This window comes from Heteronotia binoei, chromosome 11, assembly GCF_032191835.1.
Source record: "Heteronotia binoei isolate CCM8104 ecotype False Entrance Well chromosome 11, APGP_CSIRO_Hbin_v1, whole genome shotgun sequence".
In the NCBI taxonomy this organism is placed as follows: domain Eukaryota; kingdom Metazoa; phylum Chordata; class Lepidosauria; order Squamata; family Gekkonidae; genus Heteronotia; species Heteronotia binoei.
Window position 1 is genome coordinate 46640457 of NC_083233.1, and position 17486 is coordinate 46657942.

Consider the following 17486-nt stretch of genomic DNA (forward strand, 5'->3'; position numbering starts at 1 on the left):
AGCATGAAAAGGCAGGAAAGAGGGAAAACTTCAACTGCTATATTGTTCTAGGACAGGGGTGGCCAAACTGTGGCTTGGGAGCCACATGTGGCTCTTTTACACATATTGTATGGCTCTTGAAACATACAGGGTGAGATCCCCATTGGCCAGCTTGGAGAATACATTTGTCTCTTTAAATCACTTCTCCAAGCCATCTGGCAGCTTGGAGAATGCATTTAAAGTTAAAGTTGCTTTCTTTCCACCTCTCTCCCTCCTCTCATCTATTTTCCTTCCCTCCTGTTTTACAGCTCTCAAACATCTGATGTCTATTCTATGGGGCTTTAATGTTAAGCATGTTTGGCCACCCCTGCTCTAGCAGGACTACCACATTAGTCTGGTCTACACTGCCTCCGCTAAAAAAAAAAAACAGCCTTGCAAACTAACAGATTGATTGAAGCAGAAACTTCAATAGGCTATAGTCCTCTATGACAAGAGTGAGCAAAAGGCCGCAAGCCACGAAAGCTTTTGCTTTAGTCAACCTTGTTAGTGTGTAAAGTTATGAGCAAAAGACCCCGTCAATTCCATAATGGACTTTATGATCTCTGGCTTAGCGGTCAGAATGCTTTTAATGTGCAGAACTCTTACACATCCACACCAGACATAGACCTTGCCTGACCTATGCCAACTGTTTTAGGGTTTCAATCATTCAAGCGGCAAACATACAGCTTGGAAACCAACACAGCTACACGGGCTCCCTGCCAACATCGCATTCCAGGTTCCAGTCTCAGCTCCACGAAACAGGAGGAAAGCGCGCCTGTCCTAAGCCGTCCAGCTCCACAGGTTCAGTGTAGCTGCTCTAGCCTCATGGTTTCCAGCCTCCTGATGCAAGGGAAGCCATTGTTTGGGCCGGCAACAGCAGCTGTCACCCTCCGGTCTCTTTGGGAAGCCATAGGAGCGAAGCAGGAGGTCCACATACACAGTGTGTACTTCGAACTTTGCATAAACTCATCAAGCCTGTTGTGAGTAGCATCCTGCCAGCCATCCTGAGCCAGCCATTAAACAATGAACTGTGCAAACACCAGATGTGTTAAAGACAATGGATGTTCCAGAGGAGGAGACCATCACCATTGTGTTTGTTGGGTGTCACTCTAAGATAATAATTTGTTTCTATATTGACCCTTTTAGATAACCTTATCTAGGAATGTTAATCCCCTCACCTTTCTACATTTTCCAAAAGTCATCCTGGAGAATCCCACTTTCCATGTCATACCCCCATGTGACCCTGCATCACAGACCACCTGACCCTGTGTCACAGGTCACCTGATCGGACCCCCTGAAGGCACCAGGTTGTATTTAAAAGGTCTCACACGCCTTTAAAAGGGGAAATTCCTGCACGGCATCTCCTGTATAAATAGGTTCTGTATCCCACTGAGCCATCTTTGCCCACAGTTTAAATTCCCCAACCTCGCTGAGAGGGCAACTTGGCTAATAAGGTGCCTCTGACACATTTTTGTTTGCCAGGTAGCTGTTAAAACTACAGAAGTCCTGCTAGGAGGGAGCAAGGGAAAGGCTGCTAGCCTTCTGAAACTGTTGGAGGATGGTGGTTTGTGTGTTTTTCTTGATGGCAACAGTAGCATTTCACAAAGCTTTCAAGATACTGCTGCTTACCCAGAGCCTTTGGAATTGAAGGGCTTAAATATCTCAATAAGTGTTTTTCAGGGACCAATGCACATATTTTTTCTTTCTTTTCTTTTTTTTTACAAACAGGCTTTCTCAAGCTTCAAAAGTCACAGAGAAAAACTTATACATCTGTATCCAAAACCCTCCTCTCAGCTATGAACATCTCCCAGAATGCCTTAGTGATGGGATGGGGCTGACCTTTTAAATTTGGCAAAAAGGAACAGAAGAACAGTTTTGCAAGCAGCTGTTGATGTTCTGCTGGCCTTCCTAGCAAGAGTAAGTATTTGCAGGGTTGTGGATTTTTCTTTTTTACTGATGAGAAACCAGGCCTTTCAATCTCACTTTTCCTTCCTTGGCAGCACTGGGAAGCTATGACCTTCAGAAGTATATTACTGGTAAAAAGCAGATATTGTGGAGTGCTTTCTAAGGGTTACCTTCTTGTGGCCCAAGCAGGGAGCACCCAAGCAGGTCTATCCTTTGGGGAGTTCTAAGTGTGTGGAAGGCCACACTCCTTTATTACATTGATCTGAGCTAATGCTATGCTGGACTGGAAAGAACACGGAGGATTGATTATACCAGCCCACTTCTCTGCAGGTGGGTACAGCTAGGGGAAGGTGGTATGTAGTTGATCCCTCAATCCCCCCCTGCCATTTGCTCATGCCAAAAGAGTAGGCTGAATGCTATACAAAGAACAATAAAAATTAGGTGCTGTACTAATTTATTTGCCTAACCTGTTTTTAATGTTTGTGAGCTAAAGATTTCAGATTACTGAATTTTCTCACCCACTCTTCTGGTTGCACTTAATCAGACACTTAAGCACTTCCAAACTCACCCTTGAGTTTATTGGTTTATTGTTTTTTAAAATGAAGATTAGGTTTCTTGGGCGATGCAAGATTCTAGGTGCCATAAACTTTGGGTTTATATACAGTTGTAGAACACACATAGGCTGGGGAGTATTTGTTTGACTTGTTATTGCTTGAACCATCTGGCAGGTGTATTTGATCATGTGCAGAGTGCCTTTTCCTCATAACTGAACAGCCACAAGACACCCATGCACACCTGGGATTAGGGAGAACAGTTTCCAAGTCAGATGGCCACTGCAGGCTTTGCTTCAGTCCCTCTTTCTACAGCCATGGAATGCAAGATTTCTAGCCTTTCCAGATCTTTATCATGGAAAAGAGCCAGGAGCCCCACAGGTATTTGGCAGAGGCTTCTGCCTTGCGTGCCTGCTGCAAAATCTTTGCTTTTCCATGTTATCTGACTAAACAATAGCTGTTAATCTTGGATGTTATAATGTTTTCACAGGAATGCCAAAATGTTCAAGAAAATGCAATTTGTCTTTTTAATCAATTCTCACTGCTAGCACTCCAGCCGACTCTTTTTTAATGAAGAAAATCCACTTTCAATGAGATGATGGCTATTAGCATATGAATATATGCCTAATTGTCCCCTCTTTCAACTCTGGGAAGTAACTGACAATGTTTGAGAAGCAGGAAGGTTAAGGAACATGATCCATCTGCTTTGATGATGGAAAATGGCTCCTCTTCTAAATTGCCACTACCTCGGCACCGTCTTCCCTGGATAAAACAGAAACTTGTTTTTGCACCAGTAGCAATAATCTCAAAGCTTCTCTTAAAATTGCAACTGCACACCTGACAATACAGACTGCAATTAACATAACTATGGTGTGGGAGCTTAATTGAATTGGTCCAAAATGGCTCTGACAACTGTTCCAGGATCACTTCTCTCACACACCTGAAAAAAGGAACTTCATGCTTCCCATCTAGGATAGAGGGATGATGGGTATCTCAAGTTCCAGTGCCATTGGATAGTACAAGGCCATCCCGCTATTGCAAAGCAAGAATTAAATGTGTTCAGTTCTCATTCATATTTTTGAGGCCAGGATGCCACCTAGAGGCTGAGTATTTTCTTAATAAACTGTTTTTAATCAGCATCATGTGTCATGAGAAGGATCGCATAAGGACATAACTACATTATATACTCGACGCAACAAAATTATATGCTCTGCCATATGGGCAAATGTCACATGGGATTTTTCATTGGGATGTGTGTGAATACAATTAGTGGAGTGTTCTTCAGACTAGGGTGGTAAAGCATTTTCCTATTCCAGGTAGGGTAGCTCTCTCCTGAAAAGTATAGAGCCAGCCATCTCTGGATGCCCAAGAGTCATCATGGACAAAGCCCCCTGTTGCTAAATTTGGTACAGCAATTGCCCCTTCCCAGGAAAGGAGTGACCACAGTATTTGGTACCGTTCCTCTCATTTTACCAAGGTTAGAGTACTGTATTGCATTTTTAAGAGCTCTTGGAATCTTCAGATGGGCCAAAATATTGCTGTAAGGGTGTTGTCCAGGACAAGCCAAAGTAGACATACTGGATATTGAAAGAGTTGCTTTGGTTACAATCTTGTTTCCAGGCTGGTATTGACCTACAAAGCACCTCAAGTGTCTGGGCCCACAGTACCCTACAGGCTACCTACTTCCTGTATGAAACTGCTCATCCTTTTAAGATCTTCCTTAGAGGCTTTCTCTGGGTGCCACTGCAGTGAGGTGACCATGAACAGGTCTTTCTCAATGGCAGTGCCATATTCATGGAACATCTTGTCACATGAGGTTTGTTTGGTGCCTTCATTTAGGTGACAGGTGGAAAATAGTGTTTTGTTCAGCTTTGGATTGAGTTGGCTTTACTCCTAACTATGATCCTATAACTATCTGCTTATGCCAATGTTTTAATCTGTTCCTCTTAATGTTGTTGCTATGTTGCTGTGGCTTTATGTTTTAACCTATTTAGTATAATGTTTATGATCTCTGTTTAATTGCTGAATTAAATTAAAAAACACAGGGTTACAAATTATCTGTAATACATAGTCACCAATTTAGGTTTATTACCCACCCCAAGGACAGTCAGCTTTTTGGGCTAGCATCCAAACTGCATATGAAGGTCCCCAAGGTCCCCAGTTCTACTATCTTGGGGTGCTTTTTGCCAGAAAGAAAGAAAGAGAGAAAGAGAAAGAACCACAACTCAAGAAAAGCAAACTGAACTTGATGTTCTATCTAGGCTCATGAGCCCTCCTGGTTTTGGCCAACGATAACCACAAACTCTTCTTGTCTGTACTATTTGGGGATCCATGGTCTCTACATATGCTAAGGTTAGGTAAGACGTTTATATCCAAGTAGCACATTTTATAATTAATTTTGAAGGATCTTAAGGTGTATCATGTACTGTTAATCCTTGGAAGGGGGGAAGTTAGCAGTCTGCAAACTAGTTGCATGGGCAGGTGTAAGGAAGATTTCTTGCAACGTGCTCTTTAGCTTATATTGTTATAAACATGGCCTGTGTTGTTCATGGTACATGAATGTGGGGGGAGGAAATCTGAGAAGCACATGGGGCCAGGTATCTGTGTTATGTGGAGATGCAGTGACAGCTCAGTGGAAGAATATATGTGTTCACAGGAATTCTGCACCAGGGCTTTTTGTGTAGAAAAGGCCCAGCAGGAACTCATTTGTATATTAGGCCACACCGCCTGACACCAAGCCAACTGGAACTGCATTCCTGTGTTTTCCTGCTTAAAAAAAAGCCCTGTTCTGTAGTTCCAGGTCTGGTTTTTGTGGCAACTGTGACTAAAAGGATCTCTTATATGGGAAATGCTTTTGCTAAGACCTTGGGGAGCTGTAGACAGGTTGGGCTTGATGGATCAATGGTCTGACTCATCTCACATGCTCATGCATGTAAATTTATGTTTAGCCTTAGTCAGACCAAACTGAGTCAGACAAGGCTTTGTCTTACTAACCAGAAATACATTTCTAAACTCAAACATTAGGAGGGGCAGACTAAAAGCTGCTCCATTCCAATTTAGCACATAGAATGTTTGCTACTTCACCAAACTGAAATGTGCAAGACAAAGGCAGACTCTTCCCAGCAGCAGAGCCAGGACTGAAAACTGGAAGAAGGAATGAAGAGGCACAGTCAAGACCAATCAGAGTGCTTTACAGCACTACCACCTTGGTACATGAATGATACTATTTGGCAACATGTGATTGCTCATACACCAGATACACCCCAAAGCCACAGGGCAGAAACTGCTCTTCCTGACCCTGGAGTGGGTCAGCAATGTAGCACAGCACAAACAAAGGGACAGAGTCACATTGGAGTAGCAAACACTGCAGCATCCTGCAAGTGTGTGCACTCATATCTGTGTGTGTTTTCAGCCCAAGGGGACACTCCCCTCTTCTGCTTTGGTTAGGGTTGCCAGGTCCCCCCGACCACTGGCAGGGGATGGGAGAGAAGGGTTGCCAGGTCCTGGTTGGGAAACTCCTTAAGATTTGATGGTGGAGCCTGGGAAAGACAGGGACCTCAGTGGGATGCAATGCCATAGAGTCTACCTTCCAAAGCATTGTTTTTCTCCAGGGGAACAGATCTCTTTAGCCTGGAGATGAGCTGTAATCCAAGGGGATCCCCAGGTCCCACCTGGAGGCTGGCATCACCAGATTTTGGTGAAGAGCCAGTTGTACTTTCCCGGGTCAGGGGGAGGCAGGCCTTTTCAAATGGCAGCTTTTGGGTTACTGTGGGAAAGCTGCTGGTTGCCAATTATTTACTTGAACACTGTTATATTCTTATTTCCTCTGCAAGTGATTTGAGTCTACTCCTGAAGCACCAAAATGCCGCAGGCCATTTCTGAGGATACAGGGCAGGGGTGAGTTCCACCCACCAACACCCCCAATGGAGGGACCTTCAACTCTTTCTAATAGTTCCTTCTTTGGCCACCCCTACCCTTTGTCTGCCTCATATCTCTGTCTAATCCAGTTGGTCCGTGGGCTGCCTGCAAACTCTGAGTCTGGGAGGTGTGAGAGAGACTTCCCCCGCCCCGGGCCCCTTCTCTAGTATCCAAGCAGCCACAAAACAAGCTGCCCAGGCCTGGGAGTGAGTGACAGGGCTGGAGTGAGCAGCACAAAAGCAGCTCCTTCCCTGACCTGCGGCTGCAGCAGCAGCATCACAACCCACTCGCTCCTACCTCTCCGCCTCTCCCAAGTGCACTTGGGCTTGCCTGGCCCTGCCCATAGGTGGCACAGGCTGCCTTGCCAGGAACGGTGCAGGTGAGAGATCTCAAGCCTGTGGAGGAGCTCCCAGGAGTAGCAGCAGCCATTCCGCGTGCAAGAAGAAGGGCAGCTGTCAGCAAAGGAGCTTCGTGAGGCCACTGCCTCCCTGGCCTCCAAAGGAATTGAGCCCTTGGGCAAGGTGAGTGAGCTGGGAGCAGCACCAGAGACCAGGAATCAAACTGAGCCCGTTTGAGCCAGGTCAGCTTGGAGCAAAGAGGAAACTCTCGGAAACTATCTCAAAGGGGAATCATTCTTGGAGGATGGGACTTTACCCGCCCCCCTCAGCCCACCATGAAGAATACTGGAATGATCCTGGCTTGATGGAAATTGGGGTTGGAGGCAGTTCTGAACAAACTAGTCACTCTGTTTAAAGGAAGGAGTTATCTAAAGACGCCTGAGTGCAGGGCATGAGAAACAAATGCTGGTGAGCTAGAAAGAAGCATTTCACTTTTGGTTTCCAGTCCATTTTGGGCAGGAATCAGGATGTACTTGCTGAGGTTTAGTTTATAGACGCCTTCTCCAATGTCTTGCAATGGAAATGGGTTCAGAGTATGTTTCCTGGAAGAACGTATCAGTTTTCATTTTTTTTAAAGGCACATGTGACATGCTGCTCCACAGAGAAAGTGTGTTTCAAGTGAGAGGGGAGAAGGCTCTGCAGCCTGAAGAGGATAATTTCTTCCTTCCTCAGTAGCATTATGTTGAAATGTTTCCTGTAAAGTTATTGTACAGTAACCAAAAAAATCTGTTCAAGTTGAGCAACTTCTTTAGAAGAGAGAAAACAAGTCTGATTTCCACCCCCTTTCCAGACTCAACAAAATTTCACGGTTTTGCATAAATGAATGGAAATTACGGCAACCGCGTTATCAGCAAGATGTGCAGAGGCACCCCGCGATTGCTCCTTTTTCTATGCTTTACCAGCTCCACCATGCCATAGCCACTCACCTTTGTCTTCCCTTGGTTGGCACTGTGACACAGTCACTGCATCAGGAGACTGGAGTTTTTTGAGCAGCAGGACAGCTCAACTGCCCCCACCCCTCTGCCTTGTGCACCAAAGCCCGAAGTCTCTCTGGTCTCCATGGAAACATCTTCCCCAGGTCTGAGAGGCCCTTGTGGGGCTGGATCTCCTTTGCCTGTCCAAACTGCTTTGCACAAGACATACTTTCTTTCACGGAGATAAATCTCCATGTGGGAAAAAACTTGCATGCTATCATGCTTGACGGACTTGTGAATTTTTTCCACTTGTCATAACTGCTTGTGTGCAGCTTTAAGGCCAAGAGATGCAACTGTAGGCTAGGCTGGCAAATGTGTGCATCAATTACATGGCTCTTTCTCAACACAGTTACCTCTGCAGGAGAAAAATATCCTGAGTGAAAGCTTCCTTTAGAGCATGTCTGAGGCTCAGAGGGTTCCCTTGTGTCTTTCTTGCACTACTTGTGCAAATAACGTTCAGTGTGGGTTGAATGTCCAGTGATATGCTTTGCATTCAGCTGAAGGCAGTGGGTTTACTGCCACATTTCAACTTTAGTGTACTTTTTGCGCCTTTTGCAAACAGACCCTCTGCCACCTCCAGCAAACACTTGGCCAGTAGTCCCTCCCCATAGCTTCCAAGCCATGTTCCTGGATTCTGCACAGGGGCATGCATTGGGACCTGGAAAGAGGCAGTATTTATGCGTCAAGTATGAATGAGGCAGAGAGTTAGTTGTAGAGGAAGCAGCACCTACCTAGCATTGCCAACAACCTGGAGAAAAGTGCCCTGTCAGTTTAATAGAGGTTTAATGTGTGGAACCAGGCAGCTGAAGTTTTCCATGGCATGGAGGCAAATAACATTTTGTTAAACAAAGTTTGAGTCCAGTGGCACCTTGAAGACCAACGGAGTTTTATTCAAGGTATAAGCTTTTGTGTGCAAGCACACTTCCTCAAACACAGTGAAACAGAATTTCCTCAACCATTACATATAGGAAGAGAGATGGACACCCCACCCCTCCCTCTTCCTATAATGTAATGGTTGACGAAATTCTGTTTCACTGAATCTGAGGAAGTGAGCTTGCACACAAAAGCTTATACTTTGAAAAAAACTCTGTTGGTCTTCAAGGTGCCACTGGATTCAAATTTTGTTCTGCTGCTTCAGACCAACACAGCTACCATCCTGAATCTAACATTCCCAGAAGTTGCACTGGATGGCAGCTTAAGTTTCTGTTAAAGGAGCAGGACATTCTTTCTCCAGGCTGTTGGCAAGCTTAAGCTGCCATCCAGTGCAACTTCTGGGAACCCCCGCCCCACCCCCAACCCCCCCAGAACTGTGGGTTTCACATACACACACACACTTGCATCTCTCCCCCCCCCCCTGCCACTCAAAGAATGATGTTTTCTGCTGTCCCAGGCTCCTCACAGTGTGGGCCTGCCCTGGCCTGACTGTTTGGGGCGGGAAGGCCAGGGTGTGACTAACTGCGCAGGTTTCCGTTGGCCTGCTGCCTGATCTGGATTAGTCTGTGCTGGGAATCTGTCAATGAGTGTGTGCCAGATGATGAGATTGGGGAGCTTGGAACCTCAAAGAAACCTGAAAACTTGGAACCTGCTCAAGCGTCTTCTGTGTTTGGTGCTGGGGTGGGGTAGATGGGAAAAGGGAGAGGGATAGACTGATTGTGCTCTCAAGCTGGAGCACTTGTTCCAGCTCTCTCCCAGTTTTGCCACCATCATTTCCTCTTCTTGGAAATCCACACTCTATGACACACTATATTAATGTACTAAAACCAAGAGGAGGCCACAGTGCATGCTCAACGACCACAGGAAGTACAATGACTGCTCTCAAACTTCTTCCTGTCTGCATGCTTTTTCCTTTAGGGCCTGGTGCCCCTGCCCCATCATGGCAAAGGATGGGGGCTGCTGCCATGCCTGCGCCACCTGCCTGCTCTGTCTTTACAGCTGCCGCTGGTCACACAGCAAAAAGGGGTTGAAGACCAGCAAGGTGAGTGGGAGACTCCAGGCAGCATCTTGAGGGATAAGTGGAGGGTTGCCCAGATTTGGTCAGCTAGTGGTGTAGGTTTAAAATGCTGCGTTAGGTTCTGGAAACCCTGGGTTCAAAGCTAGGGTTGCCAGGTCCAATTCAAGAAATATCTGGGGACTTGGGGGTGGAGCCAGGAACAAGGTTGTGACAAGCATAATTGAACTCCAAAGGGAGTTCCGGCCATCACATTTAAGGGGATTGCACACCTTTTTAAATACCTTCACTGGAAATAATGAAGGATAGGGGCACCTTTTGGGGGGGCTTATAGAATTGGACCCCCTGGTCCAATCATTTTGAAACTTTGAGGATCTTTTGGGGAGAGCAATTGGTCTCTACTGCAAAAAAAGAGATACCCACAGATCAATTCTCCATTATACCCTATGGGAATCAGTCACCATAGGGAATAATGGAGTGACCACAGACATTTCCCTTCCCTCCCCCCCCCCTTCCTAATGACCCTGAAGTGAGGGGAGGGCCTTCAAACTGGGGGATTGGCAACCCTATTCAAATCCCACTCTCCCACGGAAACTTGCTGGGTGATTTTGGGTTAGTCCCAAGATCTCTTTGGAGGGAGGGCCTAGACCAAAAAAAATGCACTAATGAGCAGGACCATCCCTAGGCCTTTATCGCATTGCCAGGCTCTGCAATAGGTCAGGATTTCAAGCCCGGGCTTCCTTTCATTTTCGGAAATAGCCTGACTTTATTTACTCTCCCGCATCTCTGGCCAGTAAATGTTTATACTGATTTCTTTGGCCCCCTCCATTGCAACAGCAAGATCTTCCCCACTTTTCTTTCCTCTTCCTCACATTCCCAGTATGCCCTCAGTCCTCTTCAGGTGGGGTCTGAGTTCCAATATGGGGCAATACAGCAGCCAAACCAAGGGAAAGCGCCATCTGGTCCCTCTCATGGGCTGCCAGAATGGGTGAAGCAAGCTGGACAGAAGGTGGAGATTGGCATGGGGTGCTGCGTCGTCTTCCTTCCTGTCCCTCTGCTGTATAGCATTGGAAAGAATGCAAGTCTGGATCTGGACAATGGCTGGAAGGCTGTGGGAAAGGGGCAGACTTTCGTCCCGTTTTTGTGCCTGGTAAACAGGTTTAACATGACTCTTTGTTTCCATTTGTTTATTTGCCCAGAGGCCAGGGCGGCAGAAGCAGAGTGTGTGTGCACGTGCGTGCAGAGGCAAACACAAGAAGCTGCCTTATGCATAGTCAGACGGTTCTGTACTCTGACTGTCAGCAGCTCTCTGGGGTCTCGGGCTGAAGTCTTTGACACCACCTGATCATCTTCACTGCAGAGGCCAGGGATTGAGCCTGGGAATCCCTGCATGTAATATGACTGCTCTTCCACTAAGCCTGCCCCTTCCCCTCTAAAATCACCCCAGGAATTGCAGGATGCCTTAAGCCTTTTGTTCGTCTCCAGCCCAAGTATCCCTTGGGGCTAGCACAAAGCTTAGTTTGAAGTCCTGTTTATGATGCTGTGACTCAGCATACAGCATGCAATACAAGAATGCCTCTAAGCAGGTGCAGAGTGCCACTGAGCAATGTCAGTAGGTTTCCCAGTAAGAAAGAGTGCCTTCTAGGAATCACAGTGTGAGGGTATCACTTCTGGTACCCTTTTTCTAATGCGATTCTTTGCCTTGCAGTGTGACTGTGCCTGGTTTTTCTTCCTCCTTTGCGTGTGTCTTTTCACGCTGGCCTGGCTTTATCTTGCCCTTGTCACCCTCAATGATTTCCACCTCCTCAATGAGTGAGTAGGAAGCACCACAGTTCCCCCACCTCCACTGCAGACCCCTTCCTGAGCCAGACTGGCTGTGATTTTACCTGCCTTTCTTTCTGCTTGACAGGTTCCTCTTCCACAAGTTGGAGTGGTGGCTTGACTGGTCAGTGGTGATGCTGTCTGGAACGGCAACTCTGGTCACCTATTCTTCCCTCCTCCTGGTATGACTTTTGCTCTGAGCCTTCCTTCCAAAATGCCCCATTTGAAATTCCCTGGTCCAGCTTTGGGAAAGTGGCCAAGCAGTGAACTCCCAGAGCATTATTGCCCTACCTGCTACTTGATGTTAATGGTCTGCCTACTGGAAGCAGTTTAAATGCTGCAGCTGCCTGGCCCCTGCCTGACTGTGAATATAGCTTTGTGAGTGGGCTAAATATATCCGACATAGGAGAGCTACTGGTATTTAGCACAAGTGTCAGCACATCCAGAAAATACAAGTCTTGAGAGAAGCCAAGTTTAAATCAGTCTGAGAATACTAGCTTACAACAAAAATAAAAATAAAAAGCAGGCTTCTAGTTCTCAAGACAAAGTGCATGGGCAATGCCTAGTGAAATCTCAGGAGCATGCTAAGAAAGATTTTGGTGCACTTCATAGTCAAAGGGGAATGTTACTAGCAGTTGTTGTCAGGGGTCATTTCGTACAAAAATGTGTGGTGGAGCTCATTAGCATAACTCATTAGCATATGCTGCCACCCTAAAGCCAAAAGCAACCCAATGCAAGAAAGGAGAGCCCCAGGCAAGTGATGCCTGCTTGGGCTGGCTAGAAATCCAGCCATCCCAAGCAGGCCTCACTCACCTGGGGCTCTCCTTGGCCACCCCCCCCCCACCGTCAAAAGGCCAGCAAGCCACCCGCTACCCAAAATCACATATGAAGTGGGGAAAGGGTGGCGTGGGCTTCTCCAGGGATTAATGAGGGCTGCTGGGGGTGTGGCAAAGCTCCTGATGGCTGCCTGGCTGCCCACTCTCCTAATCCAGAGATTGTTATGCAGCTGCACCTACTATTCAATGGAAAAAGTAGGTGGGGAGGAGGAGGGGGAACCCTCAGAAAGGTTCAGGAGCTGCACTCCTGTGAGCTCCTGCTGAATTCAAGGCCTGACTGTAGTATTAATTATGCAGAAGAAGCAAAGGTATTCAGTTTCATAATTCTGCTTTTCTGTGGTCAGAATTTGGGTTGCCTCAATGTACAATTCTGATTGCTGCAGGACCAACAGCCATGCTTTGCCCTACACAAATGTCAGCCTCTCCTGCATTCTGTCCAAGAAACTATTCAGAAGCCACCTCCTAAGCTGTGACTGCTTTCCCCTTCTTTATTCCAGGTTCTGGCACTCACTCTTCAACTTTGCCACCAGCCCTTGAAGATCCATTGGCTGCACAAGGTAACCTTACCTGTACCCACAATTCTGGCTGTACCTTTCACTTCTCAGCATTGCTCTGCATTGTGGATTTCCTAAACAGAAAGTTAGAGTCCAATGGCACCTTTAAGACCTGACCAAAGTTTTATTCAGGGTGTAAGTTTTGTGTGCAGACACACTTCCTCAGACATACTGGAATTAAACTTAACAGTACATACCTATAAGGTAGAGGAAGTGTGCCTGCACATGAAAGCTCACACTTTGAATAAATCTTTGTTGGTAAGGTGCCATTGGACTCTAACTTTGTTCTATTGCTTCAGGCCAACACAGCTATCCACCTGGATCTAAACAGAAAGTGTAATCCTACCCACAGATTTCCGGATGCTTGATGTGCACTAGGTGGATAGCCATGATTAGAACACATACCTTCCAAGTGCATGTACTCCCAGAATCAGGGTTGTTGTGAGAATATAATGGAAGAGATGAGAGGTGTTTATGTTGCCCTGAGTTCCTTGGAGAAACAGTAGTATAAAAATATACTAAGAAATCTGCATGCAAGATATTGCATGTTAAAATGCAGGCAATCAATACTATGTTGTAGCTTACAGTCATGGCTTCCTAGCCACAGTATTGCTGCTCTTCCATACAATACCTCCTCCTACTACATAGAATACCTACTATGCTTTGAGTTGACAAGGACTGAGATGCAGCTGTGTTACTGTATGCTGCAGAATCTGTTGAAAACAGTTTCATCCCATCCCTTTCCCAAGGACTTCAGGGCAATGTACAGGGACCTCCCCTCCCCACTACAATTCTGAGAGAATGAGTGACTGGCCCAAATTCTCCCAATGAGTTGCACCATAGAGTGGAGATATGGACCCAGCTCTCTCAGATCCTAGTTACACTTCAACCATTACGCCATGCCTGATGGGGGGGGGGGGTGGAATAAGTGTAATCCTGAAGTGCTTGAGTGCTAGTAGTGAACTAGATACTGTATAGAAACCAGAAGTTCAGAAGTGTGATCTAGTGTGACACCAGGTGTGAAACCACACTCTGCTGTGAACACTTGCTGGGTGACTTTGGACCAGTTACACTCTCTCCACCTAACCTACCTCACTGGGTTGTTGTGAGGATAAAATGAAGGAGAGGAGAATGTTGTAAGCTTCTTTGGGTCCCCATTAGGGAGAAAAGCAAAGTACAATAATTGTATCTTTGCTAAGAGGGTTTGATCATCTAAACACGCTTCTTCTCTTCCTTTCAGAAGGAAGCTTTTTGGGGGCAGCTGGGAATCCCATTGCCCTTTCCAGGTGTTTGAAACCTTCCTCCCTGTTTCTTCCAGGTCCTCCTGATCTTGACTGTGCTTGTAGTAGCAATTGCTTTTGTGGGACTGGAAATTCAGTGGGCAGAACAGTGGGAAAGTGCTCACATTGCTTTACAGGTGAGTGTACAGCTGATACATATGCCTTTGCAAAGCTTTTTTTGTAGCAGAAACTCCTTTGTATATTAGGCCACACACACCCTGATGTTGCCAGTCCTCCTAGAGCTTACAGTAGGTCTTGTAAGAAGAGCACTGTAAGCTCTTGGAGGATTGGCTACATCAGGAGTGTGTGGCCTAATGTGCAAAGGAGTTCCTGTTACAAAAAAAGCCCTGACCCTTTGAGAATAAGAGTTGTGTTTCACATTACAGCCACTACAGGGATGCAGCTTTGAACTGGGCCATGTTTTTGTGCCCCATGTGGTTCCAACATATTTTCTTGCCCCTTCATGTATGCTGGGCTGCTACATTTATCAAGTTACGGTAACAACACGGGAGCTTCTGCACAGCAGTTCTTAAGCTAGCAAACCAGTCTATCAGGTGCATGTTTTGAGTTGGTAGTTGCTTCTGTACCCTGTTGGGTGTTGGGCTGCATCACAAGGAATGCAGGAATCATCCCAGGAAAGTCAAGATCATATTTAGTGCACACAGTGGAAAGCAGGTCAGCCAGGCTGCAGATGGTGACTTGATCAGCAAGGGCTACAAGAATCTATTGATAAACTCCGTGTATGTGCAGAGCTGGGTAACATGTACTACACTAAGTGTGTTGGAATATGACCTTTCCTTCAGGGTAAATGGGGACAGCAGACCTTACTGCCTTTTCCCCCCATGCAAGACAGGGTTCTGGGCAAGTGACAAGTTTTGGGGGGGAGCTGGTATGGCCTTTGACTATGCCCTGGCATTGACCCCTCGTCTCCACCCTTTTTGGGGGCTCATTCAGGGATGCAGCTTGAATTTCCTCCACAGTCCCAGATGACACTGCCTTTTTCTCTGCCATATAAGGCCACAGGCCCCTTCCTGCACATTGGAGCTGTGGTCGGTGTGACGCTGCTTGCCTGGCCAGTGGCGGACTGCTTCTATCGTACATCCCGCTCAGGTACCGGGGAGACTAAAATTTGCAGGTTGGGGCTCTTAGCCGAGGTCATGGGAAAGTCACTTTGGGCCCTCTTGCCTCTCCTCCACCCACCCCCAGTACTAGTCATTAAAGCCCCTTCAGCAAGATATTTAATATCTACAAAAAAAAATCCATGTTTGGTTTTACTCACAAGTTTGTTAAATCATATGGTGCAGCAGTGGAGTGTACTGAAGTGAACTGTGTGGGCTAGCTGTCAACAATTGGTGCTATCCTGTTTAGACAGGGGAAGGCAAGTGTTCAGAATGGATGCTGTCTAATTTAGGAGGCCTTTGCAGGGATGAAGCTGCAAGTCTTATGATCCATCTTCATGTCTGCAGTAAGAACACTTGTCATGGTATCTCATGTGCTTTTTCCATTTATGTGTCTTGATAGCCCTTGGAGTAGTTCTCCTACTACTGTACCTAGGAATAGTGATGGCTTTGTATCTGGCTCCACTGGGCATTGAATCTCCCTGTTTTATGGAGCACAACCAGCTGCCCCCCAAGCCAGCTCTGTTTGGGCATCGTGGGGCTCCTATGGTAAGTAGCTAGCACCTCCACTTGCTCCTGCAGCACAAGGAGAGCCAGTTTGGTGTAGTGGTTAAATGCGTGGACTCTTATCTGGGAGAACTGGGTTCGATTCCCCACTCTTCCACTTGCAGCTGCTGGAATGGCCTTGGGTATGCCATAGCGCTCTCAGAGCTGTTCTTGAAAGGGAAGCTTCTGGAAGGGCTCTCTCAGCCCTACCTACTTCACTGAGTGTCTGCTGTGAGGAGGGGGAAGGTAAAGGACATTGTAAGCTGCTTTGAAATTCAGAGTGAAGGGCAGGGTATAAATCCAGTATCCCCCCCCCCCAAAAAAAAGCACAGCATGAAGTGCAACTTGAAAGCCACCTTGAGTTCCACAAGGTAGAAAGGTGACTGTTTATTTAATTTATTTGAAACATTTACTAAAGTGGGGTTGGGAGAAAGGAAACACAACCAGAGAGGCTGAAGGAATGTGCTGGAGGCTTCTGGCTTGCTTCCCTCCAAGTAGCAGCCCTTGGAGGCTGAACTTGTTTCCATATCCCTGGATGAGCAACAGGAACTGATGTAACAGCTTCTACAATTCATCTACTCTGGGACTTTTGCAGCCTCCCCTGGAAACCAGGGACTTCATGGTGTGCTACATACTGCTTCCATTAGTGACTTACAGCCTTACACACTCAGTGCTGAGTTGTGCCACTTCACAGATCACTGCTGCAGAGCCAGTTTGGTGTAGTGGTTAAGTGTGCGGACTCTTATCTGGGAGAACCTGGTTTGATTCTCCACTCCTCCACTTGCACCTGCTGGAATGGCCTTGGGTCAGCCATAGCTCTGGCAGAGGTTGTCCTTGAAAGGGCAGCTGCTGTGAGAGCCCTCTCTAGCCCCACCCACCTCACAGGGTTCTGTTGTGGGGGAGGGAGATAAAGGAGATTGTGAGCCGCTCTGAGGCTCTTTGGAGTGGAGGGCGGGATATAAATCCAATATCATCTTCTGCTGCTGCTGCTGCATCCTGTCAGTTACTCTGGGAGTGCACTCTGCAGACCACACCCTCCAAGTTAGGAGTGGGATGATGAGGCATAAAAATCTGCAATCACAAATCCATCACTTTTAATCTTCCTCCAGCTTGCACCTGAGAACACACTGATGTCCTTCCAGAAGGCACTCAACTGTGGTGTGCGTGTTCTAGAGACTGATGTCCTGGTGAGGTAAGGGAACAGGAAGACAAACAAGATGTTTGTCAGGAAGGAGGAGTTTCCTTGGACTCTTGAGGAATCCTTCAGAATCTTTCACTCATTCCTAATAATAAAATTCTTTTGCTTTTGTCTGGTTTTTTAAAAACCAGATCTATCCAATATCTGGCCAGATTCTTTCTCTTTCTTCTTACCAGTGCTGATGGAGTCCCTTTTATCATGCATGATGAGAAGCTCACCCGGACAACAAATGTGCAAGAGTTCTTTCCTGCTCGGGCCCATTCCAATGCCAGCTCCTTCAGCTGGTCAGAGCTGCAGCAACTGGATGCTGGCAGCTGGTTCCTGCAGGTGAGGGTCAGAAGAGGGTACCAAAATGAAGCCTGTACAAATCTGATTTAGAAAAGGATGTGGCTCACATGCTTTACCAATAAAAAGGTTGATC

At 46.6% G+C, this 17486-nt stretch overlaps 1 protein-coding gene across 5 annotated transcripts in view; it reads left to right on the plus strand.

Moving 5' to 3' along the window:
• Positions 1-17486, plus strand: part of GDPD2 (glycerophosphodiester phosphodiesterase domain containing 2) — a 444005-nt gene that overhangs the window by 422302 nt on the left and 4217 nt on the right. The window contains exons 1-12 of one of the 5 annotated variants that reach the window (XM_060249918.1): positions 2017-2253; positions 4736-4831; positions 6308-6371; positions 9616-9739; positions 11421-11524; positions 11622-11715; positions 12867-12926; positions 14242-14340; positions 15220-15313; positions 15725-15870; positions 16977-17059; positions 17242-17392. In XM_060249918.1, the coding sequence (XP_060105901.1) occupies positions 6337-6371; positions 9616-9739; positions 11421-11524; positions 11622-11715; positions 12867-12926; positions 14242-14340; positions 15220-15313; positions 15725-15870; positions 16977-17059; positions 17242-17392 (990 nt within the window). In that variant the 5' untranslated portion in view covers positions 2017-2253; positions 4736-4831; positions 6308-6336. Of the gene's footprint in view, positions 1-1916; positions 1936-2016; positions 2254-4735; positions 4832-6307; positions 6372-6829; positions 6914-9615; positions 9740-11420; positions 11525-11621; positions 11716-12866; positions 12927-14241; positions 14341-15219; positions 15314-15724; positions 15871-16976; positions 17060-17241; positions 17393-17486 lie in introns of those variants that run through there. The other 4 variants (XM_060249919.1, XM_060249922.1, XM_060249920.1 and 1 more) reach the window with 4 other exon arrangements.